We start from the raw sequence: 20,293 nt of genomic DNA, 5'->3' as shown, positions 1-20,293 counted from the left end.
ATGATCCTAGGATCATAGTTTCAGAATGTGGATGTCATTGTAGATCTACACCTTCATTTGCTAGATGAGGAAACTGAGGGTCAGAGTAGATAAATGCCTCTTGCCTGTGGGCAAACAGGTAAAGTAGGAGAGCCAGAATCTGAAGCCAGGTCTGTTGGTTGCACATCTAGCACTCTTTCTACTACTTCATGATCCATTTGAGGACAATGGAAGTATCAGGAGTCACTGAATGTGACTAAAGGGGCTTTCTAAGACAAAGACAAATGAAAGCCATAAAGCAAAATTGTGGATGAAGAATTAAAACCAAGCAGGAAGAAACTTTTATTTATTCAGTTCTAATTTGGTTATTAAAAGGCACGACAGAAGTATTACCGGAACCATCTTGCAAACCTTCTTGCAGCCTTTACCAGCAGTGATGTTCTCTTATTTTTTGCACCTAGGAATAAGAACAATTCAGCAAGTAAAACACTGAAAACTACCTCCATTTATGAGTAAAGGACACAAGTATCCGAGTATCCCATGTTTGGGTAGGGAACCTTATCATCACGTTGGCAGCATGCTTGGTGTAATATCTAGAGCACTGTATTGGGAGCAAGGAGTCCTGAAGTCTCCACACTATCTGACTAGCTCAGGGGAACTTGAGAGTTGGGTCAATGGAACCTGTCTGGGATGAAGAAGATCACAGATATGTTGAAAAAAAGGCCAGGATATGAAACTTTTGCAAATATCTGGAAAATGTCATTGAAGAAGAGGAATAAGTAATTTTTCTGTGTAGCTCTAGAAGATGCAACTAGGACCTCTGGGTCAGGGTTATAGTGAACACCTTGTTTTCCTATTTTGAAGAGAAATCTGCCAAAAGTTAGAGCCATTCGGCTTTAGAACAGGTCATGTTATGAGGTAATGGGATCCCCATCAATGTCCATGTTCTGACAGAGGCTGGATAACTCTCTGTTGGAGATGCTCAGAAAGAGATTTTTATATTTGGCAGGAGGAAATAGAACCCTTCAAAGGTCTCTTCTAATTTTATGACTCTATGCAGCCAATTAATAAGGACACGGGAACTCTAGAATATCAATTAAAGTCCTATGTTATCATGGAAGGAGGAGAAAAGAGTGTGGACCACATGTATATCAAAAGGAAAGATGTGCCCCCACTTCCTAACTCCTCTCATGCAATGCTTTGTTTTCTTAGGGCTTTATATGGGTGTGGGCATAGTTCTACAAGCTTAAACTCATAAAATCCTTGTTTGCCATCTCAGTATTTGACTGCAATATGGACCTATGCAATTTCTTCTTCCTTCTCTCTCCAAAGAAAAAGCTAAATGAAGAGAGGAAAGAAAAGAAGAAAGGAGAGAAGAAAAGGAAAGAAGAATAGGAATGAGGAGAGGAAAAACAAAAGGAGAAGGGGAAGGAGAAAGAAAAAAAAGGAATTCTCAACTTTGGAAATTACTACTCTAAGGTAAGGAAGTTAATTCAATGCACTTATCACAGTATGGCAGCCTAAAAGGCCCAGACCTTTATTTATTTATTAGTCTGATCAAGCTTGGATCCTAAGTGAGGAAAATGAACTTTAAAAAAAAATTCCTTCAATATATTTCACATCAGCTATTCTGTTTGCATTAGGTCATTAAAATTGTCAATGAATATAGATTTCCCACATTGCTAGATACAAACTGGCTAAACATTCTACATTTACTCTCTCACCATCCTAATTGTTTCTGGCATCTGTCTCTCTTCTTAACCCTTCATCTACCCTGGAGAAACCTGAGTATTTCTGACTCACCACATTGGTTCAGGCTTACCCAACTTGGAAGATTCACGGGTCTCTATCTTTCCTTCAGAAATGCTCATGGGTGGATGTTCTTTTTCTTCCAACTTTGGCTCTATGTCCATCTGACTTATGTTTTTCTTTTCATATGCAGATAATTTAGCTTCAGCTTCTGTTATCTGAAAATTTTCAAAATATGTTAGTTCCTTTATTTTCCAATTATTCAATCTTATTTTTTAAAATTCTCTTTACTTTCACAACTCATATTCCTGAGTAGCTGATAGTATCCCTGCTCAGTGCGTCTTTGTACTACCTGATCCTCAATGAACTCATTATAGTTCAATCATTTGTCATACATTTATTTACCTGCAAGTTGCTTGTGTAGCTTCTGTGGGACAGATGAAACTAAAAAGACATGGTTCTCTGTCCTTAAGAAATGTCTAATGCAGTAATAAAATGGAAGACATGTAGATGCACAAATAGAAATAAGAGAAAAATGTAACTGCTGTATGAATTGTGCAACTCCTTATAATAAAAAGGGAAAATAAGGAGACTACTTCCAGCTAGGAGGATGTATTGGATATAGAGGATATATATTCAACCTCTTACAAAGGAGTTCGAGCTGGTTTGAAGGAAGGGCAAGATCTATAGAGGCAGAGATAAGAAAGCTGGCTTTCCAGGTGGGAAGAAGAGTATGAGCATGGGCATGGCAGTGCAGTGGTGCAAAAGACATTTGGAAAAAGTCAAACAAAGCAAGGTATTGCAGTAACAGGTTAGTAAAGTAAGGAGTAAGCCTGGAAAGACCTATTTGGGGTCAAACGATGGAAGGCTCTGAGTATGGAGTTTGTTTCAATGAGCAACAGGGATGCATTTCCAGTTTGTGAGCAGAAGACTGGGTATGTAGAGACCTTGCTTACATAATGGCAAAACCACTATCTAGTCTTTGAGAAATACTGGAGAAATACCAGAAAGGCTGAATTTGAGCGGATGTCCCCATTTTTAAAAAGGGAGATAACTTTTTTAAAAGGAGTTTCTAGAAAATCAATCTATCATAAAATTTTAAAATATATGAAATTGATGGCTTGTGAATAAGTAGGAAAGGGAAGCCATAATCACCAAGAGCTCACATGAGTTATCTGAAGATATCACATCCAAAAAATCAAGGTCATCTTGGTTTAAAATAATTAGCTTAAAAATAATTTCCTTTTTCCTCATTACTATCATTTTATACCACCAGCTTCCTGGTCCCTTATATTCAGAGTTTTAAGCTTTATATTCTCAGCGCCCCTCATGCCCTATTCCCTTACATAATTATTTTTAATTTCTTTGCACCTTAATAACTCTCTCAAACCATTCAACTAAGTTCACAATTTATTGTACATAGACTGTTCTTTCCACTTCTGTACTTTTGCCCACTATTTCTTCCACCTTGAATGCTTTTCATTATAGCACCTACTTCTCAGGGTTGTTGTGAGGATAAAACAAGATAATAATTGAAAAGTGCTCAGTACAGTGTTTATATAGTAAGTGCTATATAAATGTTAGTTGTTTTCATCATCATCATTCTTTCCATCTTCTTTTCAATCCCAGTTCATCAAATCCTTCAAAGCCAGACTTTAAAAACCTTACGTATTCTAAAAATACTTTCCAGAATATGATGATTATCATCCATTCTTCTTTCTTTTCAGACTTAATTCAAGCTGGAAACTAAATAAACTAGCTATACGGCTTTTGGCATATTACAAGCTGAGTTGTGCTGGGTATTCATGTCTATAAAATTAGCTGAGATGGTGCTAAGGGGTTGAAATAGATGATTGTGACTTCCACCTCTTATGGTATCAGTTCTATGTTGTCAAGTTTGCTTTTCATGGTCTAGGAAAGCAGTCCTCATAAGCAAAGTTATGATTGTAAAGATTGAGGGAAGATTGTTTGATCTTAAGGGAATTATTTGAAAGCATCATCCACTTCCTATGCAATTATGTGATCATAAGAAATCTATCTATCTATCTATCTATCTATCTATCTATCTATCTATCTATCTATCTATCTACTTTTTCAAAAGATGGGAATAAGTCACCTAGCATCTTGACTTGGAAACACATTTGCGAATCAATAGTTAATTGACATATTACTAATGGCACTTGAAAATAATAACATAATGCTGTTTTTAAAAATTCTTCTCTAATTCAGAATTCTTAGGATTCTAAAGAAAGTGGCATTCACTCTCTTCAAAATCATTCCTGTTTTTGACTTCACACCAAAATTGCCACCTATTCCCAAGTTGGGAGCCTTGCTTTTATTCCTTTCCTATATATCTTCATCTTTCTCTTCTTCTTCCTTTTCCTCCTCTTTCTGCTCTACTTTTTCCTCCTCCTCTTTTTTCTTCTCTTTCTCCCTTTCTTTTTCCTTTTCTCCTCCTCTTTCTCTTCCTTTTCTCATCTTCTTCCCTTCCTCCCCCTCCTCCTTTTCCCTCTCTTCCTTTTTCTTCTTTCTCCTCCTCCCCTCCTCTGTTTTCCCGTCCTCCTCTTTCTCCTTTTCTTTCTCCTTTTTTCCTTATTCTTCCTTCTCCTTTTCTTCCTTGTCCTCCCCTTCCTCCTCTCTTCCTCTTCTTCCTAATTGTTTGTATCCCACAACATCCAGGACAGTGCATACAAACAGGCCCCCTCTATAAATCATCGTGGAATAGAAATGGGAAATTGCCCATAAATTGAACTGTCTCACCGTGGCATATGCTGTTTTGAGGAATTCAGCATCTTTCTGGACCTTCCTTCTTAGAGCACTTTTTATTACTAGTTCCCTTTTTTCGAACTCAATTTCTCTGGAAAAGAAAAACCAATAGCATGTGTTGTAAATGGGGAGAGTGCTGACTTGAGAGTCGTGAGTCTTGGATTACTAATATATTGGATTACATTAACTGCCACTATATGCTATCCATATTAACTTATCAATGATTTGCTTCTGTGTCCCCTTTAATATTTTATCTGTCCATATCTATAGCTACATCCTTTCTCTTTTATTCCAAGTGCATGTGTTTCTATGTACTCTTTGATTCTGTTTCTACTTTCTCTGTTGCTCACATTAATTGGCACAAATGTTTCTATATTTCTTTCTATTCCTTATGCTGACTGATTTTAGTTTCTGATATTATTCACTTATATCGATAATCTAGAACTTATTCAGACATTTCTTTACTTGTCAGGCATTTCATGTATCTCAAGGTTTTTTGAATAATATATCACTAGTATAAATATATTTGAACATCTACTACTTTCCCTCCATTTGGTATATTTCCAATAAAGGCATGTCGGGGACATAGGGTTACACACTCTAATATTTGTAACTTGACCAGGATATTGCTACATTGCACTCGTAAAGACTTTCTACTGTTTTGAAATTCTACTTGTAGTAGATGATATAGTGTACCTGGTTCTCCAGAGTGATGCCAAAGTTGAAATTTCATTATTTAGGGTTTCGTTTTCGGTGGTTCTTGTAGTTTTACCTCTTTCCTTTGGAAGGAAATCATTTTTAGAAAGAGATAATTAAAATATAATTCTAAAGGAAATAAAAGCCAAACCTTTTTTTTTTTAAAATTACTAATCTTAGACTATGCTCCACTTATGATCTGATGGTTAATGATCCTTTTATCAGGCAGGAAAGATCTCTGAAGGAGAGAATAGCCATTTCCTCAATACCCTTCCTGAGGCAAAACCTGTGAAAGTACAATATGTACTGTGACCCTGCTTCCAAAAATTTTGCTACAGTCCAAGCCAGAAAGAATCATCAGTTTTAAGTCATTCAAACTACAAATATTGTAGAAGGTAAAGATTTACTTTACAAAGAAGCCAAAGCCATATTAGTCCAAATTTACAAGCATAGAAAGGAAATCCTACTGATATATCAGCAGGAACTTTTAATCTCTGTAACTCAATATAAATAATTTTTCAAAATGTAAAGAGCAAGTATGGCTCAAAAGATGTGAGAAGACACTGTGTCAACTCCTTTGCAGAGGTGAATGATGTACAGATGTGGAACATTGCATTTTTAGACTTTTTTCAGTGTATTGATTGGTTTTGCTCATTTTTTCCCTTTTCTTCCTCCTTTTTGTTATTTAAAAATATTATTTCTCATAAAGTATGAGTCATCCCTGGGAGAAGGAGAGGAATGTTGGGAGAAATTCTGATGATTTTATAAAACAAAAGATATCAATAAAAATTATGAAAAACATTTTTTAAAATTGAGGTGATTTCAACAGTCTGGGCAAGAGATTATATGACCCTGAACTAGGGTAGTAAGTGCATATGAGTAGAAGTAAAGGAGTAGATGCCAGAGATGTCATAGAGGCAGAAGTGGCAAGATCAGTTAACTGATATAATATAGGGAATGAGGGAGAGGGAAGAGTTGGAGATGACTCCTAGAGAACGGAGGGATGACTGGAAAAAAAAGCAGTGTCCTCGATATACATAGGAAAGTTTAGTGGAGTAATAGGTTTTGGGGGAAGATAATGCCTTCCACTTTGTACATACTGATAACATGAGATACTTAATGATGCATGTTGACTAATTGAAGCTCAGGAGACTGGTTCTTCCTGGACCTCTAGATTTTGGTGTCTTCTTTGAAATTATCATTCAACCAAATGGAGCTAATGAGATCACCAAGAAAGAAGGTGCAGGGTGAGAAAAAAAAAAGATTACATGAGGCAGAATGTGAGAGGACACCCAGATTTAATGAATGGGAGACAGTGATCCAGGATAGAGGAGTGAGATATTGTCAGTCAATAGGAGAAACAGCAGAGGGCAGCTAGGTGGCACAGTGGATAGAACACCGGCCCTGAAGTCAGGAGGACCTGAGTTCAAATCCAGCCTCAGACCAAACACTTGTGTACTAGCTGTGTGACCCTGAGCAAGTCACTTAACCCTAATTGCCTAAAAAAAATTTTTTTTAAATAGGAGAAACAGCAGGAGAGAACAGAGTAATAAGGTGGGAAAGGAATCTATACATGGAAGAGGTAGAGAGACAAAGAACTATGAAGAGTGAGAAAAGGCCATCAGATTTAGCAATTATAAGATTGCTGGGGAACAAAAGATCAAGAATAACAGTGAAAAAAGTGAAAAAAAGAATTAGAAATTAAAGGGATCCACCATTACTATATATTAAACTATATCATAAGGCATTCATCATCAGAATTATTTGGTAGTGGTTAAAGAAAAAAGAAAGGCACATCAGTGGATCAGACTGGATAATCAAGACCTTAGAACCAAATGAATCCAGAAGTCCAGTATTCAATGAACCTAAGAACATGAATGAATGGGGAAAGAACTTCCTGTTTTGGAAAAATTGTAGGGAAAATGGCAAAGCAGTTAGGCAATAATTAGGTTTGGAATAGCGTCATACACTATTTAATAATAAGCTCCAGTGGGATAAACAGCCTTAAGATTAAAAGGAATATTTAAACATCATGGAAAATCGAAGGAAGTTTCTTTCAATGATATGAGTAGGGAAGACATTTGCAACAAAACAAGAGGTAGAGGTCATCATAAAAGAAAAAGTAGACAATTTTTAAAATTATGTTATTACAATAACAAACTTTCTTATGAGCAGAATCAATACAACTTATAAGAAAAGAAAAAATTAAGGTGGGAATAATCTTTTGCATTTCATTTTTAGTTAAAGGTCTGCTTTGGTCTTTTAAAGTCATTTCCCCCCTCTTAAATAAGTCACCCAATAACAATATAAGCAAATTTTTTTCCCAAAAAAACTACTAAATCTATCAACAACCTTATGAAAAGAGTGCTCCACATCATGAATAGGAAGGGAAATAGATCAACTGCTTTTTTCACTTCACATCAAGTCGGCAAAAATTATAAGGTATGGGAATAGACATGTTGGAAGAGCTATGGGAAGATAGGCTAAATGTTAATATGTTGTTGGAGGACCCAGAATGAATCCAACAACTGTAAAAAAAATTTGGAATTATTTAAGAAAAGACATTAAAATGCCTATGCCCTTTCAATCATTAACTCCACTATGAGAATTATATACTCCAAGGAGGTAAAAGACAAAAGAAAAAAAAAGGTTTCATACATATAGTCACATTTTCTTGGCTAGAAACAAAGTAGGTATCTGCCAATTAAATGGAGATTGGCTAAAAAAATAGTGATTTATTAATATAACATGATATTATGTTTAGCCAGTGAAGAAACATTTATTGTGTTCCAGGCACTGTGATGAGCTCTAGGGACACAAAGAAAGGAACTCATGGTCAATTGGAAAGCAACATATCAAAAATTGTACATAACAGCATAAGTGGAAAGTAATCTCACAAGAAAGGCATTAGCCAAGGGTGGCTATGGTTGGCCATGGGTATGGAAGGAGCACTTCCAAAGGACTACTTCAGAAGGTGGAATTTGAGTTGAGTCTTATAGGAAGTCAGGAAAGCCAGGAAGCAGAGAGGAAAGAGAACATTCTAGGGGTGGGTGTGTGTGGGGAGGGCAGTCAATGAGAAGGCATGGAGCTGGGAAATGGGAGTGTGGTGTATGAGGAAGAGCAAGAAACCCAGTGTCTCCTTGGATTTTAGAGTACATGGAGGGGAATAAACATAAAAAGAATGGAAGGGTTGGAAAGGAACCACATGTTGCAGGACTTTAAAAGCTGAACACAGGATTTTATATTTGATCCAGGAGCCTCTAGACTTTCTTAAATAGGGCAGAAATGTAGTCAGGCCTTTGTTTTAGGAATATCACTTTGCAGGTGAGGGAAGGATGGATTGGAATGGGGAGAAATTTGAGGTAAGGAAAGGCTTATGATATAGGGATGAGGTAAGGAGGGCCTGTACCAAAGTGGTGACTGAGTAGATGGAGAAAAGGGACATATAAAAAAGATGTAGTGAAGGTAGAAATGCCAAGGCTTGGCATGACATTGGGTATGTGGGGTAATGCTAATTGAATTTCATGGGAGCTAATGTGATCACCAAGAAAGTTAGTATAGAGGGAGGAGAGAGAATGGAACAGAGCTTTGAAAGACATACCCGAAGTTAGTGGTAACAACTTAGATGTAGATTCCAACAAGGAGACTGAGATAGACCGGTCAGAGAGGGAGGAGAAGAAACAGATGAGAGCAGTGTCATCAAACCTAGGGAAGAAAGACTATCCAAGAAAAGAGAATGCTTGATAGTGTCAAAGGTTGCAGAGAGATCACATGGAATAAGACATGAGATAAGGCCATTAGATTTGAAACATAAAGTGATGGTAACTTGAGAATGCCATTTCAGTGCTGTAGAAAATGATTTGAAGAATTCAAAGGCACTTGGATAAATCTTTATGAACGGATGCAAAAGGAAATAAGGAGAACAAAGAGAATATTATAGATAACTTAAATTAGTATGAATGAAAACAACACTGAAAGGTTGCCGTTCTCTTATTAATTGTATTGAAAAACCCTAGCCCCCCAGGAAAACAGAAAATGAAACATAGTTCTCTCCCCTTGGTAGAGTGGCTGCAGGCTACAAATGTAAAATGTTGCATATCCTGTCAGATGCAGTTATGTTGGCAGGTTTTGCTGAACTGCTTGTTTATTTAATTATGTATGTATTTATATATGTTTTTACTCTAGGGGGAAGTGCTCAATGGTGATTGCATGGGTGTAAATCTGGAAAAGACTAGACTGCAAACACAAAATGCACCAATACAATTTTATAAAACAAACAAATCCAATGGGATGAGTTTCAAGATATTTACTAGCATGTTTCAGACTCTTGAACCTAAGAACAGAGATTTGTTTCATAAACAATAGTCGTTTTAAATAATGGGGAATAGTGGAACAAATTGAGCTTTTATGTCCTCTGTAGGCACTTCATTTAATACCTGGTTTTGGGCTGAATTGAGGAGACCTCTTTTCCTTTCTTCCTCTTTCATTAGGTGTTTGATTAATCGCTTCATGTTTCCAGGTGACTCTCGTCCAATTTGAATCCTAGTCACATAACAGTCACATTAAGTTTCATTTCCATAGAATAGTAATAGGAACAAATTTAATAGGTTTCCAAAACTCTCTTTAGACTACAGTAGTATTTAATTATCAAGAGAATACTAATCATCACTAAAAATAAGTCAATAAAGTTGATTCATAAGAAAAGCTCAAACCATAAAGTTGGCTATAAAGGTCTCCATTTAGGCTGTGGAGATGTGACTGGGCACTCTGACCGAAGTATACAAATGGATTCTAAAATTTCATTGTTTGTTAGATAAAATAAGGTCATTCACATCTAACAGCAAAAACCAAAAAGCTGGGGAGCTCCCACTTTTGCTGTTTTCACATAACTTGAATGAAAATTTCCATACAGAAGATAAAAAAGCAATTTTTGCATCACAACAAATGTAGGAAAATGCATTTACCAGACAATATGTCCCATTCTTTTAAAAGCAGAGTCAATTTGCTCTTTGGTTAATCCTACTAGATTGATGCCATTGACATTAATGATCTGGTCGAATACTTGGAACCTGAAAAATACAAAGACCACCATCCACATTATTAGTAAAACATTTTCAGAGAATGATACTTCTCTGACACAGAATATCGGGGCTGTGAATACAACCCCTTTACAAATATAAAACACAACCTCTGGACAAATTACTAGTAGGTTCTGAGATTCTGAAGTTTGAGATGGTCAAATTCATCACCTTCTAACCAACTTGGGAATCATCTTCCCTGAACTTGTTTAGATTATTCAAAGTATAACACACAGAATCAAACATTGGCTCTATGCTCAGATCCTTTCCAAGTTGGTAAGAAATTTCAGGTGCTTACCCTCTTCTGGTATTGCTTTTCGGAACCCAGAATCATCTCCCTCTTTCACTAAAAGGCATCAGAAATAGACTTAGTGAAGAATGCTCAACTGAGAGATAGCGATATTGAGGAATCCACACACATAAACATGCCCCCCCGATGAAATGTTTTTTTTTCATTTCATCTTTATTGTATGTCATCTAAATCAAAATACAAATAGTTTAACTAGAAGCTAAGATCAATTATTCCACTGAAGTTTCAAGTCCCATAAAAAAAAATTGGGGCCTAGGTTAGAAGACAGGATTTAGAAGGCATCTGTCAATTGATGAGCAAGAATAGGCACTTCTAGTGACACTGAACAGAGTAAATGAATGTCCTAAGACCAAGAAAAAAAGAGAAGTATCCTGGGCCTGGCCTGGTACTCGAGTATCTTAGCCATGTCCTGGTTAAGCACAACTTAGTCATGTCCTGGTTGAACACAACTGGAGGGTGGCAGGCAGGAAAGTCCTAAGAGGACAGGAATAAGGGTAATGCAGAAACGGTTCTGTACGTCAAGGTGAACTGTGATCAAGAAGCTGTCTGACCTAGACTTGAAAGAGAACACTGATTTTCCTTCAATTTAATATATTAAAGGTTAGAAGTTTCATTTGGAGAAATTTCTGTAAGAAGAAGAGTCAGCTTGGAGTTTGACTTGAGTTCAGAACTGTACCATGAACATGGGCACATACTATCTATTTTCATAGCATATTCATATGGGCCTGATTTCTGTGAATACTTGGCAATTTCTTAATGTGGTGTTTTCTCAAGTAATTGCTTATTGTTTGTTGGCACTACTTTGTAGGTACAAAGAAGCACTATGTCCAGGAAGCCTGGCCTGGAAGTAGGAATTGATTTCTAGCCCCATCAAACCTTAATTATCTGCTCACACTTATTCCCAAGATATAGGGCTAGCTATTATACCTTCTCAACCAACTCAAAGGACTGGGAAACTGTATGTGTATGTATCAGATAGGTTCTGTGAAGCCCTTGAAGGCATTCCAAATGAAGTGGAAGGGCTAGGATGATGTAGAAGCCATTTGCTGTTTTTGCTATAGAGTCTGTTCAGTTTCAATGCTTATTTGGCCAGAGAAATATTGTTAGAGGTGACTTTGGGAAGAAGACTTTATGGAGACATTTCCATGACCTTACACATTTCTTTTTCTTTTTTGCCTAGAATCTGTGCATACTTACTAAAATGGTCCAGTTCAAAACATTCCCAAGTTCCCCCTACAAAGCTAAGTCACATAGAGCTATCAGGCCAACTTCAAGCTCACTTTCCAGATTTATGTGCTGCTCCTCCTTTGACAATTTCCATGATAAAGACAAGTGGTTCCCTCTCATCTTTGTCGGCTGGATCATAGAAGAGACGAATAAGGATTCCGAGTCCCCTTTCATCTAGAAGCACAAAAAGTTCAAGTGATGTCTCAAAGTATTTCAAGCAGTGCTAAGATATCAAAAGGAACATTTAGATCAGCCAAGTGGAAATTTCCCAGCTTGTGAAGGGTTTGAGTTCTACAACTTCATTGGGAAGTTAGCCATTTGTAACTCAGAATGTACTTCTCCCATAGCATTAAACTCAATCCCACAAACCTTTATTAGGTACCTACTCCATCTTGGGCTCAAAAAGATGCAAGGATGAATCAAGACATGGAGTTGGGCTTAAGGAGTCTACAATCTATTAGAAACATATTATCCATAATGGCTTCCAGGTTGGTCTACTGAAGTCTGTTTAACTGGAATTGTAGCTGATCTAAAGTATGCAGAATTGTCTCTGACAATGAGTTCCTAGACCAAGGAAAAGTTGAGAACGAGAACTTTGATTTTGGTCCAGTCTGCAGTAGGCAGCCACACTTCCTGTGTCCTCTTTGGGGAAGGGTTCTACTGGGGGAGTGAGGTGATCACTCCACAGATGTTTCTGTGGAAGGAGTATGGACCCAAGTTGTAGACTTATTTTAAATTATACCTTATTGTATTATAACTTATTTTATAACTTATTTTATATTATAACTTATTACTATAACTGTAAGGTTAAATGACTTGACGAGGGTCACATATGAAGTAAATATCAGAGATGGAACTTGAACCCAGCTCTAAAGGCCTGCTCTTTATCCATTACACCAGGGCTAACTCTCATGTAAAATAAGAATTTATAAATTTCATAACTCACCTTTTTCAATTTGAAAAGAAAATAAATCCAATTTATTGGCTCTTTGCATTCTTTGCCTCCTCCTGATTAAATCTTGTTGCACAGGGCAATCCCAGACCTTGCTTGAATGGGAAATCAAAACATTTTTAAAAAGACTAAATTTACAACTAAATTTACATTATAGGTAAAATTATGAACATTCATTAATCCTACTTAGGAAAAATTCTCATTTTCATGATCAAGATTATTCATTGAAAAAAAATCTTTTCGTCATAGGAGACTCAGGCCTCCTCTCTCCAAGAGTAATTCTTACTTATACAAATAGACTTTCCAACCTTTATTATATTTGTTATTTTAAAATAGCCACTGGATTTGTTGAAGGGAGATTAAGTCCAAAGGAATTTATAATATTGATATATCATGTAATGTTTATAGCAAGTAAATGATAAAGGCACATTGAATTTGCTTATCTCTAATGTGAGGTTGGCCTATCCATTATATATACACACCAGGTTCTAAGTACTCTTCTGCTTATCACCACTCTCCCCTTTCCAAATTCTGGCTGGAAATAATCTTCTAATTAATTGCCAAAGAAAGATACTGATTGGCTTCTGTCTGCCCGTGAAATTGGAGGTGGAAAACTAATCAGGCAGATTTGAGCAAAGTCTCATAACTTCCAATGAAATACCTATTCCTGCTTCAGTTTCCCCCAGCTGCCCTGATGCACTGGAAGGATCATGGGTGCTAGGAGACTTGGACCGAACAACACCACAAGTTCTGGAGAGCAGCCTTTCTTCCCTGGACCATCGTGGACACTCCTAGAGATTATCATAACCTAAGCTCATAGACATTCATCTGAGCCCATAGACTTTGTTAGTGACCTTAAATCAGGCTTTTCTTGGCTTTTGTTGGCTGAAGTTCTGTTGGTATCTCTGTGAGATAGTGAATGGAGAAGGTGGAGCTGGAGGGGCCTCAGACTTGGACGGTCTCAGGGTGTGCACCTGTGGATGCCTGAGGACAGATGCCCAGGGCCAGTCGGATGGGAGTCTCCTTTTGGGAGCTCAGTCTGGTAGCCAAGGCAGCGAAGACAATTTGACCCTCCCTGGTGGCCGGGGCAGTAAGGGAGGAGAGAGGTATGGACGCTTCCTGCCGCCGCCGCCGCCGCCGCCGCCGCCGCCGAATGATGAATATACAATCGGAGTGACGGAGGCGAGATCTAGCAGCATGGTAGGGCGTGGGGGGGGGGAGCGGCGGGGGTTGAATAGGGGTCTGGAGGCGAAGGGGTGGAGAGGTAGAGGAAGCAAGTGGCGAGCTATCTCACCACCTAGGGCTCCTCCGCGGGGGCCGTTTTCAGCTTCAGCTAACTTTCTATTCTCTGAATTCTGCCCTCCAGTTCACAAAGCAGGTTTGCTCACGTCATTGTACCAAATCTCCTAAGCCTCTTTCTTCTTCATTATTATACCTCTTGGTTCTCCCCTTCCTCCTAATCATTATGATTGTCCTTTTCTTCCAGGCTTCATGTCTCTCCTGTTGTTCACTCAAGATCTTCCTTTCATCTCCATCTCTTTTCTTTATTCTTCTGCTCTGCTTCTCTCTGCTCTTCCTATCCCTCAGGCCCTACTTCATGAGTCCTTGTCTTCTTTTTTCTCCAGTTCCCCCCTATTAACATGAAACAGTTCATTCTGCCTCCTCTCCTCTTGGATTTCTGTTTCTCCTCAGTACTTCAAAGTGCTCCTGGCCAAATGCAGTCTCTGTCCTGCTTCACAATTCTTAAATCATCCAATCACCCTCACAATGTTCTTCTCCTTCATCACAATGTGTTCTCCAATAGCTCCTTCTTTTCCATTCTGATGGAGCAGTAGAAGCTATCACCTCTCTCCCCACTCTCCTCAGCCCCTCTGCCCTTACAATACTAAATTGCAGGGTATGTGATTGAACTCTCCTCAAGGAAAAAGGAACTCACAAAGAGCTTGACAACGAACTATTTAACAACCAGAAAAGTTGTTAAGTAAGTAAAGCAAGCACATACCTAGTATCCCAAACTGTCTCAAAGTTCCAATAAAATGGAGATTGATCAGACACTAAAATCTGAATTCTCCAAACTCACCATTAATCTGAATTCTCCAAACTCACCAAAAGTGCTACAAATCAAACCATCCCATTTGCCAGTCCACCCACATGAAGCACCATGAGGGAAATTTTACTCCTCAGTGATGTCTCCTAGCAACAATGCCTTCTCTGTTGCCATGGAAATAAAGAACAACATAAATACTTTATGATGCAATCAGCCCCAGTAGAAACAGCAGCAATGGCAACAAATTGTAGTGACCTCTGGCTCTGTGGCTCAGTGAGAGGAGAGGCTGATCTTAGACCATGAGTTGAACTGAGCTCTTTAGATCCTCCGAGAACTCGAAGTACATTACCCAAGAGTCACAAACTGAGGCAATATATGCTGTCATTGTATCCTTGGCATCAAGGCCTGATCTTACTTTAGTTACCCGATATTTTCCATTCTGTAGCTGCCTAATAACCCTTTGCTTTAAGTGTCCATACAATGTATATGTTCTCCCTCTCTCATTGACTGCATTTGTTCACAAAGTTCCTCCCCTTCTTCATCTGGTCCCCTTTGTCTCAGTTTGCACTCATCCCACTTCATTAGGTGAGATAACCTCAGTACACACCAAGGGTTTGCAGTCTCTGTATCAATATTCTTTAAGTATTGTTACTCTTCCTTGATAATAACTACTGTGCCTATATCCTTTAGAATTAACATAGTTACAACGGAAGTAGAGTAACTTGACAGTAGGTTAGCCACAACTGAGAAAGGAATCTGATCTGCGTATTACAGTTAGCACATGGGGCTCTCGAGGCCCGTAGAGGTTCAGTGATGTCTGTGTAATTGATAATCTACAAAGAGAAGTTGACTGACCTGTTCATAATGAGGGCACTCTGCCAATTCACTCTCAAAGTAGAGAAGGGACAATTTCGATGATGGGATGCTGCTGAGGAATGGAAATGAAAGAGTCAATGAGGATTAAAGATACATACACCAAGAACAGTACTCTTGCTATGCAACACCCCTCCTTCCCCCCAAAAAAACCCAACCCTTTCAAGTCAAATGACCTAGCTTGTATTTGGTGTCCAGATGAATATGGACAATGTGGAAAAGCTTCAGGAATTGAAGAAAGATTCTAAGCACCCTGAAAGAAGGGAGCCCTAGGGAATTTTGAATTTCTGTGGTCAACTCTGTGGTCAACAAAATTTGCCTTAATGGAGCTCCCTCATTGACTACATATGGATGGAATTTGCTTGACCAGTTGCCCCCAAAGTGTAGAAGGGAAAAAAGCAGAGAAAGAAGGCAGCCAGTGAGGAAAGCCTTGTTACTACCTTCCCACCTGCATCCCCTCCCCCCTTAATTGCCTCCCTGTATGCCAGCCTCTTATAGGTTATCTATACAGGCCCTTGGAGAGCCAAGAACAATGGTATACTTTTTTCAACTTTTTTTTGTGTGAGGCAAATGGGGTTGCCCAGGGTCACACAGCTAGTAAGTGTCCAAGTATCTGAGGTCGGATTTGAACTCAGGTCCTCCTGACTCCAGGGCTAGTGCTCTGTCTACTGTGCCACCTAGCTGCCCCTCATCAGTATATTTTGTTAAGGGATTGCTATTGTTCTATTTATGAGGAGGAGTGTAGGAGGAGGGTAAAGTTTATTGCAAGTGGTCCTAATAATTGGGGAAGCTCAGATTCCAATTGCAGACAAAAATGAATGCCAAAGATGCAGATTCACAAGGCATATATTATTTCAACATGTTCAACTCAATGGAATCTACTCTCTAAAAACTTACAAAGAAGGTGTGTGTGGCATATTAGGAAACTTATGAATCATCTCTTGTTTTAGCATTTCAAGCTAATATCCACTTTGGTGTCAGATGTCTACACTTTCTGATGGAATGATAGTTTTTAATTTTGTAGTAATGAATCCATGGTAAAGTACTACATTGTAATGGGTAGAAAATGGATATTTTATGCTATCTTGTGTAATACCTATCATCTCTAGTTGTCCTAGAGAAAGGGGCAGTCTCTTACATGTTTGGCTCCCAGAATAATGAGCCACTTTCTTGTTGGTGAATTAGATTAATGTCATTTTACTTTGAAGCTTTCTGTTGTGGGGGAAAAAGTGTTCTGGATTTGTAAGCAAGAGGACTTAGGCAAATCTCAGAACTGCCAATTATCACTTTGGAGAGCTCAATTCACCTCTCTTACAACTCACTGTAAAGTAGGAGCTAGGGGTGGAATAGTAGAAATTGAGCACTCCTGCCCCATTGCACTCAGCTTGTCTGCCTTTCACACCCAAAACTGTAGGATTCAAACCCATAACAAGGAGAAATGCATCCACAAAGTTTGACACCTGACAAATGAATGACCAGAAATAGCCAGTAAGAAAAGCAGCACACAGTGTGCTTTTGCACACATTTTTATGTCTGTAAGATCCATTAGATAAACCAAAGATTGACCAAATTCTAAGCCTCTAATTTTCTAAACCACCGCTCATCAAAAACACTACAAATCAACTCACCCCACATGCCAATTCACCCAAAGGAAACAGCCTAAGGGCAGTCCTACTCTTCAGAATCATGGATACCTCCTAACAATCATGCTTTCTCTGCTACTTAGTGAAGGACTGAGTGACAGTCTGCAGATTTAGTAAATGAAAAACTTAATTTTATTTTTAGTGAAAAAGTAAATATATTTTGAAGGGCAGCTAGATGGCACAGTGGATAGAGCACAGGCCCTGGAGTCAGGAGGACATTAGTTCAAATTCAGCCTCAGACTAGCTTTGTGACCCTGGGCAAGTCACTTACCCCTGATTGCCTTCTCCCCCCCCCAAAAAAAAAAAGAAATAGTTTGGACATTATCTTCCATCAGGTCTATGAATTGTCTCGTATACCTCACTTTGGAGATCACTGATTCAGGGAATGGATTTAGGCATTGAGAAGTTCAATTACTTCCCAGGATTCATATATGTCAGATATAAGATGTGAATCAAAGCCTTCCAAGTCCAAGGACAGCCCTCAGGCTTTCTCTTGCTTGGCGATTTATACACTAACAACAACACGCCTTCTCACTAGATCTCTTATCCACCCACTTCCTCCACTGTGTCCCCTGAAGAGAAGAGAGTACATGCCTTTGGGTATTGCTGCCTTTTGCTGCTCAGCTACGGACTTCCTTAGTTAAACGACCATCTTTAGAGTCACCAGCATTTCAATCTCCCTTTTACTGGTCAATCTCATACAATCGCTGTAAAACTTTGTCTTCAGTCTTCTCAGCCAAATCTCACAACCAATCGCTGTGAATTTTTTGATATATGCTATGCCAGGCTTCAAAGTTAAGCTTCTCAGCTAATGATGAGGAAACTCTCTTCCCCTCAGGCAGCTAGCCCTCAGAAGCACTGAGGCCAGGGCTGAGTTCAGGGATGCTTTTGAATTCTCCTTAGAATTCTTTTCTCAATGGCTTCTCCGTGCTTTGTTTACTGGACTAAACAGTTCTTTCAACTGTCTCCTTCGAGGTTTATCCTTTGTAGAGTCACCAAACCTACTGCAAGAAACACATCTCCATTCTTAGATTGAATTGTCTCCTGAAGTAAATCTCCCCAGGGTTGTTCTGTTTCCTCAACAGAAAAAAGAAACTGAGACACTGTGGTAAGGAAACAGTTTTTACCTTACCTAGGAGCCTTTGTGTTCTATGCAAAGTAGCAAGAGCTGCTTTTCCCATCAGGATGGCAATAGTGTTGGGAAAGGTCGGAGCCCAGCTCCCCCATGTACATTTCAGAAAAGAAAAAAGGGAACCCAATAAGGCTCAAGAAGACCAAAAGAGGAACCATGTTGAGCTTTTTCGTGTATTCCCAAAGTACAGAGAAACCAGCATGAACTTCAAAAAGGCCTGAAGGGAAAGGGAGGTGAGAGAGGGAGGGAGAAAATATGGAATTGAAAAAGTTTTTTAAATGAGTGCTAAATCTGTCTTTACGTGTAATTGGGAAAAAAATAAATATTATTTAAAAAAATAAAAAAATAAAAGGCCTCAAGCCTATGTGCCCTCTGAACAGGGATGTGCCAGAAACACTTGAACAGACACAGCTATCACATGGCCTCAAGCCTGTGGATGCTCTAAACTGGGTTGCTCAGAGGGGGATGGACCCCACCTGACATCTCATGGATTTTGAATAGTGCCCATGCCAGGAAAGGTAGAAGCCAGTTGGGTACTGTTCTTGGCCTGCCTCCAGCAGCAGTTCTGAACAAAGACAGTCCCTATAGGTCATCACACAGTTGATAAGGTACGACAAAGCCTACCTCAGAACTCAGAAGGAATCAGCTTAATCATCTGACATATCTATTAGGTGGGGAGACTTTTAGTAAGCCTGAAACCACTATGATCATTTAAATCTGTATAGAGCCTTCCAAAGAAATAGCAAGAGGTAGAACTGAAATTCTGCAAAGAGATGGAGACAGAAAGGGGTGAAGGTCAAGACTCACATTGGGCTAAGAGGAAAGGCAAGGAAAGCCAGGGAGTAAAGCAATAAAGCTTCTTGGTCTTAGCCCAATCCAGAAACTGGAGGTAGAGACATAAACAAATACAAGAGAAATATAGGAAAGAAATATTATAGATTAAGAGAAGCCCAAGAGTTAAATCCAGAACAAGATAGGAACTCCACAAAAAATACAAATAAAGCCTCTGAGAAAAGAATGGTTGAGCCACAAAGACTTCAAAGATATATGGAAAGAATGAAGTATGAGACAAAAAAATGTTATTTAAATGGAAAGTAGATTTAAAAAAAAAGATCAGAAGGAGAATAAACAGATTATAATAGAAGCTGGAAATCCTTACAAAATGGACTCCCTGAAAACTAGAATGGCAAAAATAGAACACAATTCCACGAGATCACAAGAAATGCTAGTACAAAATCAAAAGACTGAAAAATGAGAAGAATGTGTAAGATATCTACTATCCAAAATAGCTGACATGGAAAACAGGCTAAAGGGAGATAATTTAAAAACCATGAGCAAATAAAAATACTAGGTTCCATCTGGATACCCTATGTCAAAAAACCCTGAAGGAAAATGGATTACATTTGTTGGAACCAAAGTGACAAGTGTAAAATTAAAGAATTCTATGGTCTTTTGATAGAAATGTTCAGTTGGAAAGTCCTGACAATAACATAAGCAAAACTCAGAACTTCTCAGTTCAAAGAAATAAAATGGTTCCTTTCAGGAAGGAAAGGTTAAAGTAGTTAGGCTCCAAATCAGGATCATATAAGATTATGTTTCAACTACTAAAAAGAAAAAAAAATCTGGGAATATAGCATTCCAAAAGTCCAAGGTAAAGGCTTACAATGAATAGCTTGCCCCATAAAACAGAATGTAATCTTAAAGCAGAAATAAAGAACCTTCAATAGAACACAGGAGTATTCCTGATGAAAGACCAGAGCTCCTAGAGTCTTAGAATCTCAAATACAAGAGATGGGAGATACCAAGAAAGGTAAATGCATTTGAGACATTAGAAGGGGATA

General features: G+C 38.4%; 1 protein-coding gene across 6 annotated transcripts in view; it reads right to left on the bottom strand.

Moving 5' to 3' along the window:
• Positions 1-290: 290 nt before the first annotated feature.
• LOC110211480 (uncharacterized) overlaps positions 291-20,293 on the bottom strand; it is a 34,885-nt gene continuing 14,882 nt past the window's right edge. The window contains exons 1-10 of one of the 6 annotated variants that reach the window (XM_078146171.1): positions 17,915-18,373; positions 15,660-15,732; positions 12,752-12,852; positions 11,859-11,979; positions 10,155-10,259; positions 9,627-9,732; positions 5,191-5,273; positions 4,489-4,585; positions 1,802-1,946; positions 291-436 (exon numbers count right to left, since the gene is read on the bottom strand). In XM_078146171.1, the coding sequence (XP_078002297.1) occupies positions 369-436; positions 1,802-1,946; positions 4,489-4,585; positions 5,191-5,273; positions 9,627-9,732; positions 10,155-10,259; positions 11,859-11,979; positions 12,752-12,852; positions 15,660-15,667 (834 nt within the window). In that variant the 5' untranslated portion in view covers positions 15,668-15,732; positions 17,915-18,373 and the 3' untranslated portion in view covers positions 291-368. Of the gene's footprint in view, positions 437-1,801; positions 1,947-4,488; positions 4,586-5,190; positions 5,274-9,626; positions 9,733-10,154; positions 10,260-11,858; positions 11,980-12,751; positions 12,853-13,611; positions 13,887-14,837; positions 14,964-15,659; positions 15,733-17,914; positions 18,374-20,293 lie in introns of those variants that run through there. The other 5 variants (XM_078146172.1, XM_078146173.1, XM_078146174.1 and 2 more) reach the window with 5 other exon arrangements.

This window comes from Phascolarctos cinereus, unplaced genomic scaffold (assembly GCF_003287225.1).
Source record: "Phascolarctos cinereus isolate Bilbo 61053 unplaced genomic scaffold, phaCin_HiC Scaffold_726;HRSCAF=1367, whole genome shotgun sequence".
In the NCBI taxonomy this organism is placed as follows: domain Eukaryota; kingdom Metazoa; phylum Chordata; class Mammalia; order Diprotodontia; family Phascolarctidae; genus Phascolarctos; species Phascolarctos cinereus.
The sequence above is the reverse complement of the archived record's forward strand: the minus strand, read 5'-3'. Positions and strand labels throughout refer to the sequence as shown.